We start from the raw sequence: 18,758 nt of genomic DNA on the forward strand, positions 1-18,758 counted from the left end.
GGGTCTATAATCCTAGAACACAGATGTTGAATGAACTCAAAACTAATACTAACCTTCAAATGAGTGTCTAAGCAAAAATATTGCAAATGAGTGTCTAAGCAAAAATATGTGACAAGGTTTTATACAAATTTCAGGAAGTTTTCATTTGTTGTTGAATTAATGGAAATCATTTGGAGCATGTTACATGTATGTGAACTTTTTACGTTTTGAAATTCAAAGTAGCAAAAATGACATAACTTGTAAATTTTGCAAATTTTCTTTAATGTTTAAGATTTTGATCAGTGTTTAATATTTTAGTCGGTTATTATACAATATTAATCTGATGGATACATGCATCAATTTGATAAAAAAGACTTAGCAATATCTTTTTCATATTTTTGTCAAATTGAAGACCCAAAATGTAACATATATTATGAAACACCCTGTATATCGAAGGCGCATTGTCAGTTTACAACGGTAACTTCCAGTCTTATGTCGATAAGATATATCCCGGTGAACTTGAGATAAAAGATACCACAGAGTCTGACACATCTGTTTTATAATTTAGACATTTTACTTGACAAAGAATTTTATGGTAATCTAACAACTAAGCTCTATGATAAACGGGATTACTTTAAATTTCTAATCGTCAACTTCCCTTATTTATGCAGCAATATACCTTCATCACCTAAATACGGAGTTTATAAATCTCAGTTGATTCGATACGCAAGAGCATGCTCTATGTATGAACAATTTGTAAAACGAGGTAAATTATTGCGAAACAAGTTGATAAAACAAGAATATCAGCAGTCTCGTTTATCTTCATCATTTCGTAAGTTTTATGACAATGACCTTGTCAGCAAGTACAATTTATCATTGAGTCAAATTGTGACTGATATTTTTCATACCAATTGTTAGTCAATTATTTATACACTGAAATGGCGACGGATTTTCCCGTTATTTCCCGATCATGACAAGAAGCACACGGCGGGTGTGACCGGTCACTCCTCCATGGCACCTGATCCCACCTTTGATGTTTTGGAGGCCCGTGTTTGCTCTGCTCCATTTTTGTTTTGTTTTATGGAATTTTGATCTTGAATACTGTACGTTATCTCCATTTGTTTCATTCGTAAGTTCTATGGTCCATACAATGACTTTGTCAGCAATTACAATTTATCATCAAGTCAAATACTGACTGATGTTTTTATGTTAATTGTTAGGCCATTATTTACACACTGAACTGTAAACAGATTTTCCAATTATTTCCTGATAATGACAAGGAGCACACGGCGGTCTGCAGGGGACGTTCACTCTTCCAAGGCACCTGATCCCATCTCTAACGATGAGGGGTCCGTGTTTGCTCTGCTCCAAAATTTGTATTTTTAATGGTCTTTTGAGCTTGAATACTGTTTTTTGCCATATATTTCATGAAAATACATCGAAAGCAGTATTCTTCAGTATGGATGTAGATGTTAAAGAAGACAGTATAAAATCAAAGGACCCAATGATAGGTTGAATTGAAAACGATCGAAGGTCGTTATGTTAAAGGGCATAGCAAGCAGAATTCTAGAATAAATTTTGCCTGATTGGCATATGAAAATATTTCGTCGAATAAAGAAGCACGATTAATGTACATTTGAATTCCAAAAGACTGTTGGATTGATTGATGAAGGATATGGAGATAACGAACAGTATTCAATATCAAAGTCCATAAAACAATACAAAATAGGAGCAGAGCAAACACAGAGCTCCAAAACATCAGAGGTGGGATCAGGTGTCATGGAGGAGTGAGCATCCCCTTCGACTGGTCACACTCAGATCATTTCAGTGTATAAATAATGGACTTACAATTGGTATGAAAAACGTCAGTCAGCATTTGACTCAATGATAAATTGTATTTGCTGACAAGGTCATTGTATCGACCACAGAACTTATGAAATGATTACTTTAAACGAGGCTTCTGATATTCTTATCTCATCAACTTGTTTCGCAATAATTTACCTCGTTTTAGAAATTTTTCAAACGTAGAGCATGCCCTTGCATATAGAATCAACTGAGATATATAAAAGCCGTATGCAGGTGATGAAGGAATATTACTGTATAAGTAAGGGAAGCTGACGATAATAAGTTAAAGTCATCACGTATATAGTAGAGCTTAATTAGTTGTTAAATAAGGAATCACTGTCTAGTTAGCATAGTATGCCAGGGCATCAACAATAGTGGGAAACATGGGATAATTTGCATAACGGGCTTCGCCCGTTATGCAGAAATTATCTCATGTTTCCCACTATTGTTGATGTCCCTGACATACTATGCTAGCAATGTCTTATATTTCCATTTCATTGTGAAATAAAATTGTAGATTTAGATTTTAAAAATGCAGACATAGATTTAAATTACACGAGGATTCCCATCCCAATTTCAATAGTCCTCATCCACTGACGTCAAACACAACTGCAGCCGCACGAGATTTTCATGCATATTTGGCCTCCTTAGCGTCAGACTCAGAGACAGATGCGCACGAGATTTGCATCCATATTAGGCCTCCTTAGCTCCTGACCTATTGAACTGCCTAATTTGCATTCCGGTAGAATTATCAAGAAATTAACTCCGATAACTTTCAAAGAGTTATCATAGAGAGAAAAAATTAGAAATGGAAATATATTACCATTAACGTCTTTTTCAAGTAAAATATCCAATTATCAAACAGATGTGTCAGACTTTGTTATGACATTCGAAATTCTACCCTTCTGAAACCATCCTTATTATTCTATACAAATACTTTTCACTTCAAATTCCATTTTTGTGCAATTTTGAATAAAAAATTAAAAACTACGCGGTAAAACATTTTCATTTCATTCATTAAAACGTGACCCAAGTTGTAATTTTCAAAATTTTTGACAAAAGTTTGTTTGTATCATCTGTCTTTATGATACATAATACTGCTGATATTTTTTTCAACACTGATACAAAATTTTTACCTTTATTTGTATTACTGATACAACTCACACAACACTTTTTCACAAAAAAACAAAAAAAAAAAAAAAAAAAAACAAAAAACAATTGCACATAAAAAGCCATTGATTTACAATAAAAATACAACTACTTTTGAATTTCATTTTTTACTTATGACAATACATTATTATAAAAATATACACTATATACAAAGCGGGATAATCCAATCCACGTTGATTCTTTTTAAATCTCAACATCACGTGCATTTTGTCATTTTTAAAATAATAATCGCACGATATTACTTGAGTGTATAGTATAAGACTGACATTTTACTAAAGCATACCTAAGGTGAAAAATTAGACATAAAATGCAGGTCAAAAATTTACATTTACGGTTTCTGAACTATTCATTGTTCTTTTTTAAATTGAATTTATGGTTTATCGCATTAAATCACTAAAAAGATGTTCATCCGAAAACACCGTAGTGGTACCGTGTCAGCTAAACGTAGGGGCGTAAACCTAAATTGTACATCATACCATACCTAGGGCAAAAAAGTTAAAATTGAATCTAGGTCGGAGAAAATTTCAAGTGTACCTTGCTAATTTCAAATATATTTTCACATATTTCTACAAAAATAGCCTTCTTGGATTAGCATTCTTGGGATATTGCATAAAATTATGATAATGACCAGTAATGAACATTGACCTACATACGACCTTCAATGACAGGTATTCCTCTAGGCAACTTTGACTGGGGTCACGACTTAACCTGGCTGACGATACGCATCACAAGGCACGCAGATCGCATCAATGAAAATATTCAGGTGAAAATCAACCAAGTGTGCTCGTTTGTTACGGATCATTCTCTTGAACTGACCTGATATATTTGAGAATACATCGTAAATATAACTTGCCAGATATAAACATACTTTATTTATGGTAAGTCACTGTTTTTTTATTATATAATTTGATATAACACTAAGGATAAAATTCAAGTCGCATAAATCTAAAGAGAGTGCTAGAATGATAAAAATATTGAAAGTCTCGTTTAAAATAAGGAATTTTTAAAATTACAAGAAATTTGATTTATTTTCAAATGAACGAAATATATCAATAATTAAAGGATTATTTGAAAAAAAAATTGTTTAGTTCACTGAGAAACGAACTTAAAAAAATGAAGAAAATGCTAATGTGGAGTTGATTGAAAACTCAGATAAACACTTGTTTTGTCGTCTGTAAACATCAGACAACCTTAGACGCGGAGTGGAGAAGGAGAGGAGAATAAGCATGTACTCAATTAAAATGCAATGTTATGAAAATAAGCTGCATGGTTATACGCAAATATAATACATAAAATTTAAAAGTCGTTTTTTGTCACTTAACTTTAACATGCTGTCGAGATTTAAACATCATGGAGAGCTAACAAGTTACTCTTATTCTAACACTCCCCGGGTTTAGCTATTTTGATAGCAAACTTAGGCTTATATAGATTTACTTTTATTTTATTGAATATTACTTCATGGAAAAAAATTTAAAAATTTTATTAAAATTATCATATGAAAAGTCCTTCAAAATAAATCTAGCAACTTGGTACAAAATGAATTAAACAAAATAATTGAAAGAAAATCAAAAGAAATCAAACCACATAAATAAGATCTAGCTAGCTTCCTAGAAAAGAGCAGTCCATTTACAATACTAAAATATCTCAAATTCACAAAAAATATTTTCATGATGATGTTAAAAATATATTTTACAAAAATCCTCGACATGAAGTAAAATTAAAGAAATAAAAGAACATTTGTTGAGGACTTCAACTCGATTTTTAGATATATCGACGACAAACTTTCAATTAACAGTGGTTATTTTCAAGATATGAGATAAAAGATACTACAGAACAAACACATCTATTTCATATTTAGATATTTCACTTGAAAAAGACATGTAATGGTATAGATGAACAGTTTTTAAAACGAAGTAAGTTATTGACAAACATATTAATAAAAAAAAACAACAACACTATTTACAATTCCTTTTAAAGTCGTCATTTTGTAAGTTCTTTGGTGGATAAAATAACCTTGTCAGCAAATACAATTTATCATTGAGTCAAATGCTGACTGAAGTTATTCACACTTAATGTTCGGCCATTTTTACACACTGAATTTTCAACAGATTTTCCCGACATTTCCCGATCATGACAAAGAGCATTCGACGGGTGTAACCGCTCGACAGGGAATGTTTACTCCTTCATTGCATCTGATCTCACATTTATTGTTTTAGAGGCCCATGTCTGCTCCTAAATTGTATTGTTTAAATGACTATTGAGCTTAAATTCTGTTCGTTATCTCATTAAAAAAAAAAAAAAACAGAATATGATACTCATAATCTCATGTATTTTTCTTTAAGTCATGGTTTTTTTATGTTTATGTTTCTTGAAATATTTTAATTCTCAATGATGAATGAGATAGAAATGATGAATTATGGTGTGGGATTTCTACAAAAATTCCACCTTAATTTATTTTAGTAAAGTTATTATTTGAAAGGTTTGTCAACCAAACTCCACTGCACATTGTCGTATTTCCGTAGGCAAAAAAGGTGCCAAAATTGATTTCATTTTTAGGTCACCTGAGTAAACTCAGGTGACCTATTGCTATCCGTTTTCGTCTGTCGTCGTTCGTCGTGCGTCGTGCGTCGTGCGTTAACATTTGAACATTTTCAGCTTCTTCTCTGCAACCACTGAACCAATTTCAACCAAATTTGGCACAAAGCATCTATGGGTGAAGGGGAACAAAAATTGTGAATTTCATGATCCCTACCCCCCTGGGGCCTGAGGGGTGGGGCCAAAACCACTAAAATTAATGCAATCTTCAAAAATCTTCTTCTTTACTCCTGGACATCAAGCAGTCAAACTGTGTGGATGATTGTAATCAGCAATGAGTCCTCTACCAAAATTGTGAAATTCATGGCCCTGGGGTCAGGGGTTCTAGTGCTAGGGCGGGGCTAAATAAGTAGGTAGTGAAAATGCATTATTTCTTTGAAAATCTTCTTCTCTGCTCCTGGGTATTAAATAAACCAACTAAGTACATAGTTATGATGAGCAAGAGTGCCTCTACCAAAATTGTGAATTTTATGAACCCAGGGTCAGGTGTTCTGGTGTTAGGGCGGGGCTCTATTGGTTATATAGTGAAAATACATGAAATCTTTGAAAATCTTCTTCTCTGCTCCTGGGTATTAAATAAACTAACTAAGTACAATACATAGTTATGATGAGCAAGAGTGCCTCTACCAAAATTGTGAATTTTATGGCCCCAGGGTCAGGGGTTCTTGTTTTAGGGTGGGGCTCTAATGATTATATAGTGAAATGCATGAATTCTTTGAACATCGTATCCTTTGCTCCTGGTTAATATGCTAATGATCTAATTACATATTGAAGGCCAGGATTTATTCTATATTCAGTTTTACAAACCCTCCGCTCAAGATTTTGAATTTTCAGAGAAAAAAATAAAAAAAATTTTCTTTCCGATGTCAAATTTGAGTCGGGATCGAGATATCAAATTTCTGAACTCGCACTTCCGGTTTTCTGAAACAGCGGGTAAATAAAGCTAGATCTAGATAGCTTGGTTTAGTGTAAAATTCATCGATAAGAGTACCATTCAAAACGTTTCCCCCGTTCAAAGGACAAATAAAATGCTGACGACTTTGTTGCACAATGACATGCTGGTGAGATAATTATGTATTCGTTTCAAAAGTAACTGTAATTTTTTTTTCCCTCCCCCATGTTTTAAACTGCCCGTGGTAGCTATTGCATATTGCCAGGGACATTGTTTAGGTCTCTGTTATAGCTTACAGTCTAAGCATCATTCTTCAGAAAAGGGTTGCTTATGCATCAGATATAATGAATAAAACTATGGGAGAAGTGAAGTCCATTTGAGGAAGAAATAATAACCTGAAGAAATTAAAAAAAAAAATCAACTATTAAAAGGCAAGAATATACAAATATATACAGGCATGTAGTATCATTTGTATCAGCCAGAAAAATTATTTTACACTTAATTGAAAAAATGTTGACTCTACTTCCCAATACTCCCTGTCTGTTTTATGATAGGAATTATAATTTTAGGCATCAAGTAAATTTTAGAACAATGTCTACACATTCACCTAACACATATTAAAAAATGAAGATATATTGAAAGACTTTTAAAGAATTGATTTTTTAAAATATACTTCGATCAACATCACAAAATTTATATAACTGGCCCAAACTGGCAGATGATGAAATAAGCAATTAAATGTTCTACTTTCCTATTTGTAAGCATTATGTGTCCAGTGGTAAGGAGCCTATTAGGAAAGCATAAAAAAGAATGTAGAAATGTTAATAATTGATTTATCAAAAAAAAAAATATTTTATTTCCTTCTCCTTCGGAACATTTTTATTCTCATGTTCATAACTAAACCTAAACATAATCAAAGTACTCAGAAGTACAGAGAGCCGGGCTCATTTACAGAGTAGAATGGATTTCTTACATGAATCACTTTTATATTCTGATGAAAAAAATATTTAAAACTATCAATATAAATGATAAGACACTGACAGTAAGTTTTGCAATCCTAATACCACGGTCCGATTTTGTCAGAATCAGAATTAATCTGGTACCGCAGCTGAATGTAAACAAACAGACCAGTCTGTTTCCCTCTCCTCCTTTACCTCGTATGTGTAGAGAACTACGGTAACACTGATTATCAAAAATCCTTACGCTAATGAACTATGTTCTTTGACTTATGAAGTTTTCAAAGTCATTACTACTAATGTTTATTTTATATAGATAAAACTTCGTTTTATTTTTGTTGCTTTATTTAGCGTTTGTATTATCTCAAAAGCAGTTGAGAGTAAGAACTATATTTTTGCACGTAACTTTAAAATGGCGACTATGGGGTCAACATCCTGCCTTGAACAGGATCACATAAGCCAGTAATTGCTCTTTGAGAAATAAGCCCGGCTAAAAACTAATGCTGGCTTTATAATGAAGAAAGGGGCCTCTTTCAAAATAGATAATTTCAAGGTTGCTGGGTCAGGGGTACCAGGGGGGTACTTTGACTAAAAATAAATTAATGCTTTGAAATCTGCCCTTTGATAAGCAATGGTGCCTCTTTCAAAATTTGTGAATTTCATTGCTTTTGGCTTAAAACACGAACCAAATACAATCGCTGGAAAGTTGTTACATGATACTCAGGTGACCTATAAGGCCCGTGGGCCTCTTGTTATTTGTTGTTGTTATTGTTTATGTCGCTATTGAAAATTGCGAATCTAGCAATACAGGAAGCCATGGTAATGACCAGTAAAAGTTAGTAACCTTCAATGACACGCATTCCTCTAGACAACAATAACTTGGACTGGGGTCACAACTTTTAAAACATGGTTCACTTTACTAGTATTCAAAATTTACAACATGATAGTATGAATATTGTGTCTATTCCAGAAATACGCTTAATTTACAGTTTATATTGTTTTTAAAAATGGCATGTACTTTTTGAGTGTGTTAGCATCATTTTGTTGATATAAAGAATAATATGTATCAGTAAATACTGGCTGTGACTTCTTTCACTTTGGGCGAACTTAAAATTGTATGTGGCAGTAAAGAAATTTAAATCTATTTTTAAAGAAATATCTCTACGCTGCTTAATTTCCATGGATCTTTTTTGCATAAACATTTACAGTGATTTACCCTTTGATTTTAATTTATAAATAGACTGGAATCTACAGCGTGATAAATGTGTTAACAATTTTTAGAGTTAATCTATTTCACCCACTAAATCTTGGTTTCATATAAAATTTTCTTCTTTTTATGGGGTGGGTGGGGTGTCGGTTACTGTTTGTATGAAATATTTGAAGACAACGAACAGTAATCGAACTCAAAAGCCCGTTAAACAATACAAAATAGGAACGGTGCAAACATGTACATCCAAAACATCATAGGTGGGATCAGGTGCCATGGAAGAGTAAGCATCCCCTGCCGACCTGTCACACCCACCGCGTGCTCCTTGTCATGATCAGGAAATAACGAAAAAATCCGTTGTCAATTCACTGTATGAATAATGTCCTAACAATAAGTATGAAAAAAGTCAGTCAGCGTTGAACTAATGATAAATTGTATTTGCTTACAAGCTCATTTTATCGACTTAAGAAATGATGACATTCTTGTTTCTAGTTAAAAAAAATATTTTCTTAACAATATCATTTGAGTGTTTCGTCAAATTTGAAATATCGGAAATGTCGCGGTCTTCGTAAATTTATACCAAGCCTTCGATCTTTTCTTCTCCGGGGAATATATACGAATTATAAATATTGGATTATGTGTTCGAACGACATTTAGATATCATTATTAATTTATATAATTAAATAGCAGGGCTTTCTCAAAATGAAACTTTACACTTAATTCTGCAGATCAGTCAGATGTTATCGATAATCAACGTTCTCTTCGACTCCTTTTATTAATTGCTATTGTCAATTCCTTTCAGCACGGCAGCCAATACACAGAAACATTGCACAAATCATGCAGGTAGTCGGGAAATTTATGTCTATTCGTGTTAGTTTGCCAAGGAGGAAAGTGATATCCCTTGTTGTAAATTTCTCTCTTTCTTTGTAGTTGTTTACACAGTGCGGTACTAGTTTACTGTGCAGGGAAACAGGAAGTGACCAGTTCGTACGTATATTGCACGCTGACAACCCACCAGTCCGGTCAACAGTTGGTAAACAAGGGTAGACATTTTACATGTAAGTAAAATGTCATATTTGAATAAGAATGATTTTTAAGTTATCACTTAGTTTTTACTTCATTTTACTTAATTTTTTTTTGATAGTTGTAAATCAATGTGAAGTTATTAATATTGTCATTTAACAATGTACACTGTTTTGTTTGCATATTTGTGATCATGATTTGGACGTTAAATATGTAATATGCTGTTTAATTCTTGACATACATACACACGATCCCTTAATTCTAGAGATGCCTTTTTCATTGCTTTTATGTTTCAGGCTTATTATCTGCATTGTCGGGGTTCTTTGCTGCAATAGTGTATTCATATGTAAACAATACCTGCGGGGTTTGGGCGCGTGTAAAGAGGATGTTGTGTTTATTGATCACTTAATACATCTGTAACCCACTGCATCATGTTGTCGGTAAGTTATTTGATATACAATGTATACATACGATTATGTCACTATACTATGTACTTACTGCTAATATCAGAGAAGACAAATATTTTCTGACAACTAAATGAGCCTGTTTTAGAGTCTCAGTTAATTAATGCATATATTCATCTTTATAACAGGAAAGCGTAATGTTTATATATAAAGATCAGAATTATTTGATTCTTCTTCTATAGGAAAACGTATGCTACTTGTTTTCTAATATTGCGATGACTTGCCTATTTGTACACTGTCAGATGCAGACTTTCTGAGTCTTTTTACCAATCAGGGTCCTCTAATAAGCATGTGATCAGAATCTCTCCACTTATTGTACGGAATGTCAACATTAATTCTACATACTTTGTAGGGCTGACGAACCTCAGAAAAATGTTACAGCAAACAAAAATCAATCGCAACTAATCAAGAAAGGGAGGACACTTCTAGTGAAGATAAGCAACAACGCTTGTAATTTGGGAAACAGATTTGTAAAAATGTTTGGGAACATTTTTCTGTATTGGACCAAACAGAGGCAATGAATTACACACAATTTCTTCCTCTGTTGGAATTAACTCTGTCAGAAACGGTTGAACAGAAGACAAGACTTCGGAAAAACGTCAAACATGTCAACTCGGACATTATGGCGCGAACTAAAGCTCTCCATGACGCGGTAGACAGAGCTTGTGGATTTCTCTTGAAATGGACGGGGAGCGTTATATCCAAGGAAATGAAAAGACTTGACACACATGAGCAAGATCTGTTGAACATTATAAATCGGGTGACAGAGGAAATAGACGAGGAAGACACTGTGAAGAAAAAACAGAACAACATTCATGGGAAAGACGGTATCCTCCCAGAAATCCACCGGCTGACTGAGTTTCAATATGTTTCTTTGAATTTCACAGTTGGTCAAACCCTAAGTGACGAATTCATGAAAGAATTATGCGGGTCTGTGCAGATATACCAAATAACTCCTCCATCTTCAATTCTGAAAAACCGTCGGAATACTGTGCCAAACATAAGACTCTCAATGGTAGCAGAATTCCAATGCCATGGCCAGTGTTCATCTGCCAACATCCACGCAATCGCTCCGATATCGGACACAGAAGCCTGGGTGTGTTGTGGGTGGGGAAACAAGGAAATCGATCTATACAGTACAAGTGGAGACAAAAAAGTCAATGTTAAACTTGACATTAACGTCAACCACGTCGTTTTGACAAAAACTGGCGATCTCCTGGTCTCAAGCTACAATGGACAAACCATCAAAAAAGTGGATCAAAGTTTGAAGGTCACCACTTTTGCTGACCTTTCCTTTTTCTCTCGTGGAATGACCTTGACTGAAAATGACTGCGTGTATATTTGTGGAACAGAAAGAAACGGAAGTTCCGGTCCGCCAACGGAGGATAATCGTCGGAATATAATCGCAAAATATTCCTTGGATGGGACGCTTGTTTCCGAATTGACTATATCTCCCCATGATGCACACCGAATAACTTTGACAACTGACAACAATATTTGCTTTTCAGACTATGAAAACAGCAACAAACGTCAAATAATGTTAATGGATGAAAACGGCCAAGAGTTATGCAAATACGAAGGACCAACGCAGCAGGAGCTGGAGAGTCCCTTCTATCCTCTCGATTTAACATGTGACCACTATGGACACATCATAGTGTCCGACTGGAACAACGATTGTGTACACCTTCTGAACAAAAACACAGGCTTTTTACAGTTTCTTATAGAACAAGACGAAGGAATTCAAAATCCCAGTGCTATAGCGATTGATAGAGAGGGGCGATTGTGGGTGGGAAATGCTACAGGCGTTGTAAGAGTTTACAATTACTTTAGCTGGTAGTATGGCTTCTGGTGTTGTACATACAACTGATAGTCTGGTCGATAGTATGGTTATTCTGATGTGAAAGCGTTTACATATTATTTTAGCGACCGTAGCCACTGATATTGTAAATGAAGACAATTTCATCAGCTGTTGATCTGGCTACTTGGTTGTATGAGTTTACAATTACAAGCTAGAAGTGTGTTGTGTCATAGAAATGTTATTTATCGTTTCAGATATGGAAAAGGTTTACAGTTACAATGTAACTACACGCACTAGTTTTTGAAATTTGCAAAACTGTTATATCTCTGACAATGTTCTAATAAACATTTTTTAAAAGGTAGTCGAATATGTGTGCAATTTCTACTTATTATGCATTTATCCTTCCTATTTTGTGTGAAAAATGAATGTGAGACCTGATGAACGTTCTTTGTGTTTTTATGAAGTAGTAAAAACTGTACATCTGTAATTCTGATGAAAATTGAAAGCCGTAATACTAGTAACATAATGAGAAATGGTGATATCAAATAATGCTTTAAAAACAAACAATGTCTTCCTGTCAGCCTATGGAAGAAAAGGCCTTATGTGAACACTTATAGTACAAAGGTAAGTTTTAAAGCTAATCGCTTTATGTTTTAAGGAGAGATTTCTCTGTTTTCATGCCGTGGAGTGGTTTCTTCTGAAGATTTTCCACTCATAATATGCATACCTTCGTTGGACAAAAAATGTACAAAGATGTTTGAGTGTGTATCTCTGTTCCTAATGATGAATCAGTGTTAAGATTTAAAGTATCCATGTAAAAGGACAAGCACTGCTTCCTACGTTTATTTTCTACTCTTTACTCCGATTTATCATAACGTTATTTAGGATAGGCTACTGTTATTAATAAATGTTTAATAAAATTATATGTAAATGTTTTTTCTCTTTTTTGTAAGGCGTTATTGTTAATGTAAAATAGAAAATGTGGACTTAAAAACTCAAGTACACTCTTTCAAATGGATAGCATTCCATGCGCATCACGTTTTTAAAGGGGGTGTTTTCTTTGTTCTTTCTGCTGTTATTCTTTGTTGATTTGAAATCAACTATAAATAACTGCTGAAAGAACAAAGAAATTAATAATTTCTAATAAATGCAATTCAAGAATAATTGCATCTCTTCTACATATGTTACAAAATACCAATAGATTTTTTTTTCCAATTCATAGATTTAGTCATTAAAATGACAATTTTATTAATCTAAATTAAACTGGTAGAAGACGACTTAAATTCTACAATACAATGTTTAAATAATTTTATGAGTGAACAGTGATCAAGCTTAAAAATCCATTGAAGTCAATGCAGAGCAAACACTGACCTCTAGAACCATAACAACTGGGATTTGGTTGCATGGAGGAAAAAGCATCTTTTCGACTGGTTAAACCTGTGATCTTTTTCATGATCGGGGAAACGGGCAAATCCAATGTCAAATGAAATATGTAAATAGCAAAATGTTATAAAGCTAAAGAGTCCAATGAAACAAAACAAGTCGGAAGCAAAACAAACGCAGACTCCTAAAAAAGGCAAAAGTAGGATCAGGAGCCGTGGAGAATTAAGACCATCCGTCAACCGGTACCATCCACCGGTTTCTTCTTGTCAGAAAGACACCACAGAGTCTGACATATCTGTTTAATACCTGGATATTTTACTTGAAAAAGACGTTAATGGTTATCTAACAACCAAGCTATATGATAAACGTGATGACTTTAACTTTTCTATCGTCAACTTCCCTTACTTATGCAGCAATATACCTTCATCACCTGCATACGGAGTATATATATCTCAGTTGATTCGATACGCAAGAACATGCTCTACGTATGAACAATTTCTAAAAGGAGGTAAATTATTGACAAGCAAGTTGGTGAAACAAGACTATCAGCAGTCTCGTTTAAAGTCATCATTTTGTAAGTTCTATGGTCGATACCATGACCTTGTCAGCAAACACAATTTATCATTGAGTCAAATGCTGACTGACGTTTTTTCGTACTTATTGTTAGTCCATTATTTATACACTGAATTGACGACGGATTTTCCCGTTATTTCCCGATCATGACAAGGAGCACACAGCGAGTGTGACCGGTCAGCAGGGGATGCTCACTCCTCCATGGCACCTGATCTCACCTCTGATGTTTCGGAGGTCTGTGTTTGCTCTGCTCCTATTTTGTCCTATTTTGAATTGTTTTATGGACTTTGAGATTGAATACTGTTCGTTATTTCCATATCTTTCCTTAGGAAGAAATTCTTCAGATTCATGTGTCAGTTTTGAATATTTTTTTAAGATCCCAAAGCACCACAATGAATTTGAACTACCATATCTACATTGGATTCCGAAACTTCATAAAAATCCTTACAAATAAAGATACATAGCAGGTTCCAGTTAATGATCAATCAAGCCTCATTTCATGTTTTTACGTTTTTAAAACGTAATATAAAAATCTTTAGATATTAACAGCTAGTGAAAGAGAAACATTTTAAAAAGTAGTGTGCAAAAATATATCCGAAAAATGTGTCCAAAAGGATTTAATCATAAGATTCTTGAAGGAACTTTCAGAAAATTTGAAATCACAAGATTTTACAAAAATCAAATGTTTTAAAAACTGTACCACTTTTAAAACTTTATCTGAAATGTTTCGAAAAAACCTTTTTAAAGTCCAGGCTTTAAAATGTTTTGACAAATGTTTTTTCAATGAAAATGGAACTCGTAAATTTACTTACCTCGTCCTTGGTCATTCGCAAAATTATTTTGTCAAAACACATTCTGGTTGCACACACAAGTACTCTGATCATGAAGTTGACATAAAAAGATGCTTCGGTTTCTGATTGACAATACCTATGTGGTTTTTGGAGACCATGTCTTCCAACAATCTATTGGAATTCCCATGGGTACAAATTGCGCTCCGTTATTAACAGACTTATTTTTGTATTCATATGAAGCAGAATTTATGCAAAATCTTATGCATGAAAAGAAGAAAACACTTGCTGTGGCCTTCAACTCGACATTTAGATATATCGACGACGTATTGTCAATCAACATAATAAATTCTTTTATTTAGACAGGATAGCACAATTAGTACATATGACTAGTTTACATTGTGGTCCTGTATAAAACATATTTACAGACAGATATAAAAAAAAGAATGTAGAAACTAGATTAAAAAAGAATATATACATAGTTAAAAAAGAATATATACATAGTATATGTAGTAGTACAAGGGTAATTTCCATTCCTATGTCGATACGATATATCCTGGTGAGCTTGAGATAAAAGATACCACAGAGTCTGACAAATCTGTTTCATACCTGGATATTTTACTTGAAAAAGACACTAATGGTTCACTAACAACCAAGCTCTATGATGAACGTGATGACTTTAACTTTTCTATCGTCGACTTCCCTTACTTATGCAGCAATATACCTTCATCACCTGCAAACGGAGTTTACATGTCTCAGTTGATTCGATACGCTTGAGTATGCTCTACGTATGAACAATTTCTAAAACGAAGTAAATAAATAATTGACTAACAAGTTGATGAAACAAGACTATCAGCAGTCTCGTTTAAAGTCATCATTTTGTAAGTTTTATGATCGATACCATGACCTTGTCAGCAAATACAATTTATCATTGAGTCAAATGCTGGCTGACGTTTTTCATTCTAATTGTTAGCCCATTATTTATACACTGAATTGACGACAGATTTTTCCTCTATTTCCCTATCATGACAAGGAGCACACGGCGGATGTGACCGGTCGGCAGGGGATGCACACACTTCCATGGCACCTGATCCCACCTCTAATGTTTTGGAGGTCCCTGTTTGCTCTGCTCCTATTTTGTATTGTTTTATGGACTTTGATATTGAATATTGTTCGTTATCTCCATATCCTTCATTTCAGATATTCAATATGCAGACTCTGCGAAGTTTTCTTGTAATTAAAAAGCTTGAAAGCAATGGTAGGTGTATATTTGTAGCAGGCCCGCGTATAGGAAGCAATTTCAGTTGGGGGTACAGTCAAACATTTTCAGTTGTGTGGGAAAACTATTGGGGGAGGTCCCCCTCGACCCCTCACCCCCCGGTTTCTACGGCCCTGTGTAGGAAAATACAAGGTGTAGTCTTCATCTTGAAATATGGTGGAATTCTTGACTGTATCCTTTTGTGATTAAAATGTTACTTATATTAATCGCCTCAGATCCCTTTTTGGCATATGAAAGTTTAAGGGGGAAAACGGGTGATTACGCTGCATTGAATATTTCCTTCTGTAAAACGTGGCGGTTTAAAAAGTGTGTGATTTGCAATATCCATAAACACAGATCCGAGCCTGTATTCTGGTGTCAAGGAATCGAAATATGAATTTTCATTGGCCTTTTCAAGTCTATTATGTAAAAGTTTCAAAGGGACAGAGTACAGTTTGTTGCGAATTTGATAAAAACCTAACTGATGATTTTCATATGATATAAATGAGCAAAAGGAGACACCGTGTATGAAAGTTTTATTGTGACACCGATAAAGACAATAATTCCAATGAAAATTTTGTCTTCGATTATCATAGTTATCATAAGATAAGTTGTAAGTTTGTCACCATTGTCTTTTTCGAGTAAAACATTCAAGTATATAAAACAGAAATGTTCGTCTCGTTGGTGATCCAGTTCTTGATGATTTAGTCGAAAAAAAAGGATAAAAAGGGTTCTTGGATATAAAAAAAACTGTAATTTTTTTTTTCTTTGAAAAATTTTAATAGTAAATGTCATTTGGGTTCAGTATACATGATTTAGGAAATGAGAAAGGTAGATATATTAAACCCCAACGTTTTACTGAAGAAAATGCACCCAAAACAATCCGTCTTTTCTTTCAACTTCAATACCGGTAGGCCAACAAAGGAACTGACGCGGTTAATATTAGTAATATTCTTAATCACAAAAGGGTCCAGTCTTGTATTCCACCAAATTTCAAGTTAATTAAAGACTACACCTTGTATTTCCTACAAATATATATCGACTATTGCTTCCAAACTTTTTAGTTACAACTTTACATGGCCTGGATATCGAATATCTGAAACATAATCCTACATCGTGTTCATGTTCTTCTTCATCCTATAACTATAGTCCTGTTGGACACATTATTACAGGTGACGTATAAATATATAGATAATCATCAAAAGAATGTCAGATGCTGTTGATGATGTATTGAGAAAAGAACAAGCAGGATTTAGGAAACATAGAGAATGTATTGACCAGTTCTTTGCACTCCGTAACATCATAGAGCAGTGCACAGAGTGGCAGAGACATCTGTATGTAAACTTCGTGGACTTTGAAAGGGCATTTGACAGCATACACCGCGATAGTCTTTGGAGCATCCTACGCCATTATGGTATTCCATCCAAAATGGTCCACCTGATAAAGAGCTTTTATAACAACTTCAAATGCTCAGTAGGACACAATGACACCTTCTTCGATGTTAAAACTGGGGTCCGACAATGATGCCTGATGTCTGCAGTATTGTTCAACTTGGTCATCGATTGGGTCATGCGGAAGACAACAGAAGACTCTCCAAGGGGGGTCCGCTGGGGCCTGTTCTCAACACTTGGCCTTTGCGGATGACCTTGTGCTAATGTCTCACACACACCAGCATATCCAAGAGAAGACCAACAGGCTGCAAATCTACGGACAGCAAGTGGGACTACGCATCAGTACGAAGAAGACAGAGACAATGACACTTAATGTGGAATCGCCTGCTCCTGTTAGGGTGAATGGCGAGGAACTACGCCAGACAGATAACTTTATTTACCTGGGTAGTATCATTAACCAGAGGGCGGCACAAAGGAGGACATCCGCAGCAGACTGGGCAAGGCCAGGAGAGTATTTAGAGAAATGAATAACAACTGGAGGTCTGCACAGTATAGCACCAGGCTGAAGCTTTAACAAAGCTGTGTTGTATCAACTCTCCTTTTATATGGATCGGAGTGCTGGAGAAGAACAGAGACAGATCTTAGCAAACTACGATCTTTCCATACCAGCTGCCTCCGCCGAATACTCGGGATTTTCTGACCCGAGAAGATATCAAATGAAGACCTGCTGAGCAGATGCAAACAAGAGGACATGTGTACCATATAACCAAACGCCGATGGAGATAGATTGGACATGTTCTCCGAAAAGACCCCCAGTCAACAACTAGAAGAGCACTGTATTGGAACGCCAGAGAGCAAAAGAAAGAGGGGGAGGTCTAGAACGTCATGGCGAGGGACAGTTGAAGGCCAGATAAAAGCAATGCACCAGACCTGGGGATCACTGACAAGGCTAGCCCAGGATAGACAATAGTGGAGGAAGTTGTTGCTGTCCTACACACCACAAGGTGTAAAGGACGATGATGATAAACATAGTTACTAGTAATAATAAGGACCTTATTTCACTTAATTATTTTAAATGGTCTTAATATTATCATCATCATAAGTTCTATGGTCGATACAATGACCTTGACAAGGTGTGCTGTTTTTCATACTATAAAATATAATTGTTAGTCCATTATTTGTATATTGAATTGACGATGGATTTTTCCGCTAGTTCCCGACTATGACAATATAGGATCACATGGCGGGCGAGACCGATAGGCAGGGGATGCTCACTTCTCCATGGCACATGATCCCACCTCTGATGTTTTGGAGGTCCGTGTTTGCTCTGCTCCTATTGTATTGTTTTAGTGGATTTTTGAGCTTGAAGACTATATTGTTAGCTCCATATGTTTCATTGAAATTTTAAATTGTGTAAAGTGTGTCAAAACCTCAAAA

General features: G+C 34.8%; 2 protein-coding genes across 2 annotated transcripts; both read left to right on the forward strand.

Moving 5' to 3' along the window:
- The first annotated feature begins 9,973 nt into the window (after positions 1–9,973).
- On the forward strand, positions 9,974–12,851 carry LOC134255356 (uncharacterized). The gene is made up of 2 exons (XM_062737874.1): positions 9,974–10,106; positions 10,483–12,851. Exon 2 carries the CDS (start codon positions 10,648–10,650, stop codon positions 11,965–11,967), a length of 1,320 nt encoding a protein of 439 aa, XP_062593858.1. The 5' UTR covers positions 9,974–10,106; positions 10,483–10,647; the 3' UTR covers positions 11,968–12,851.
- Positions 12,852–17,136: 4,285 nt separating this feature from the next.
- LOC134255360 (uncharacterized) lies at positions 17,137–17,454 on the forward strand. Its single transcript, XM_062737879.1, has one exon. It carries the CDS (start codon positions 17,137–17,139, stop codon positions 17,452–17,454), a length of 318 nt encoding a protein of 105 aa, XP_062593863.1.
- The last annotated feature ends 1,304 nt before the right edge of the window (positions 17,455–18,758 follow it).

This window comes from Saccostrea cucullata, unplaced genomic scaffold (genome assembly GCF_032062105.1).
Source record: "Saccostrea cucullata isolate Sc308-1 unplaced genomic scaffold, CSIRO_AGI_Scuc_v1 ctg975, whole genome shotgun sequence".
Taxonomy (NCBI): Eukaryota; Metazoa; Mollusca; class Bivalvia; order Ostreida; family Ostreidae; genus Saccostrea; species Saccostrea cuccullata.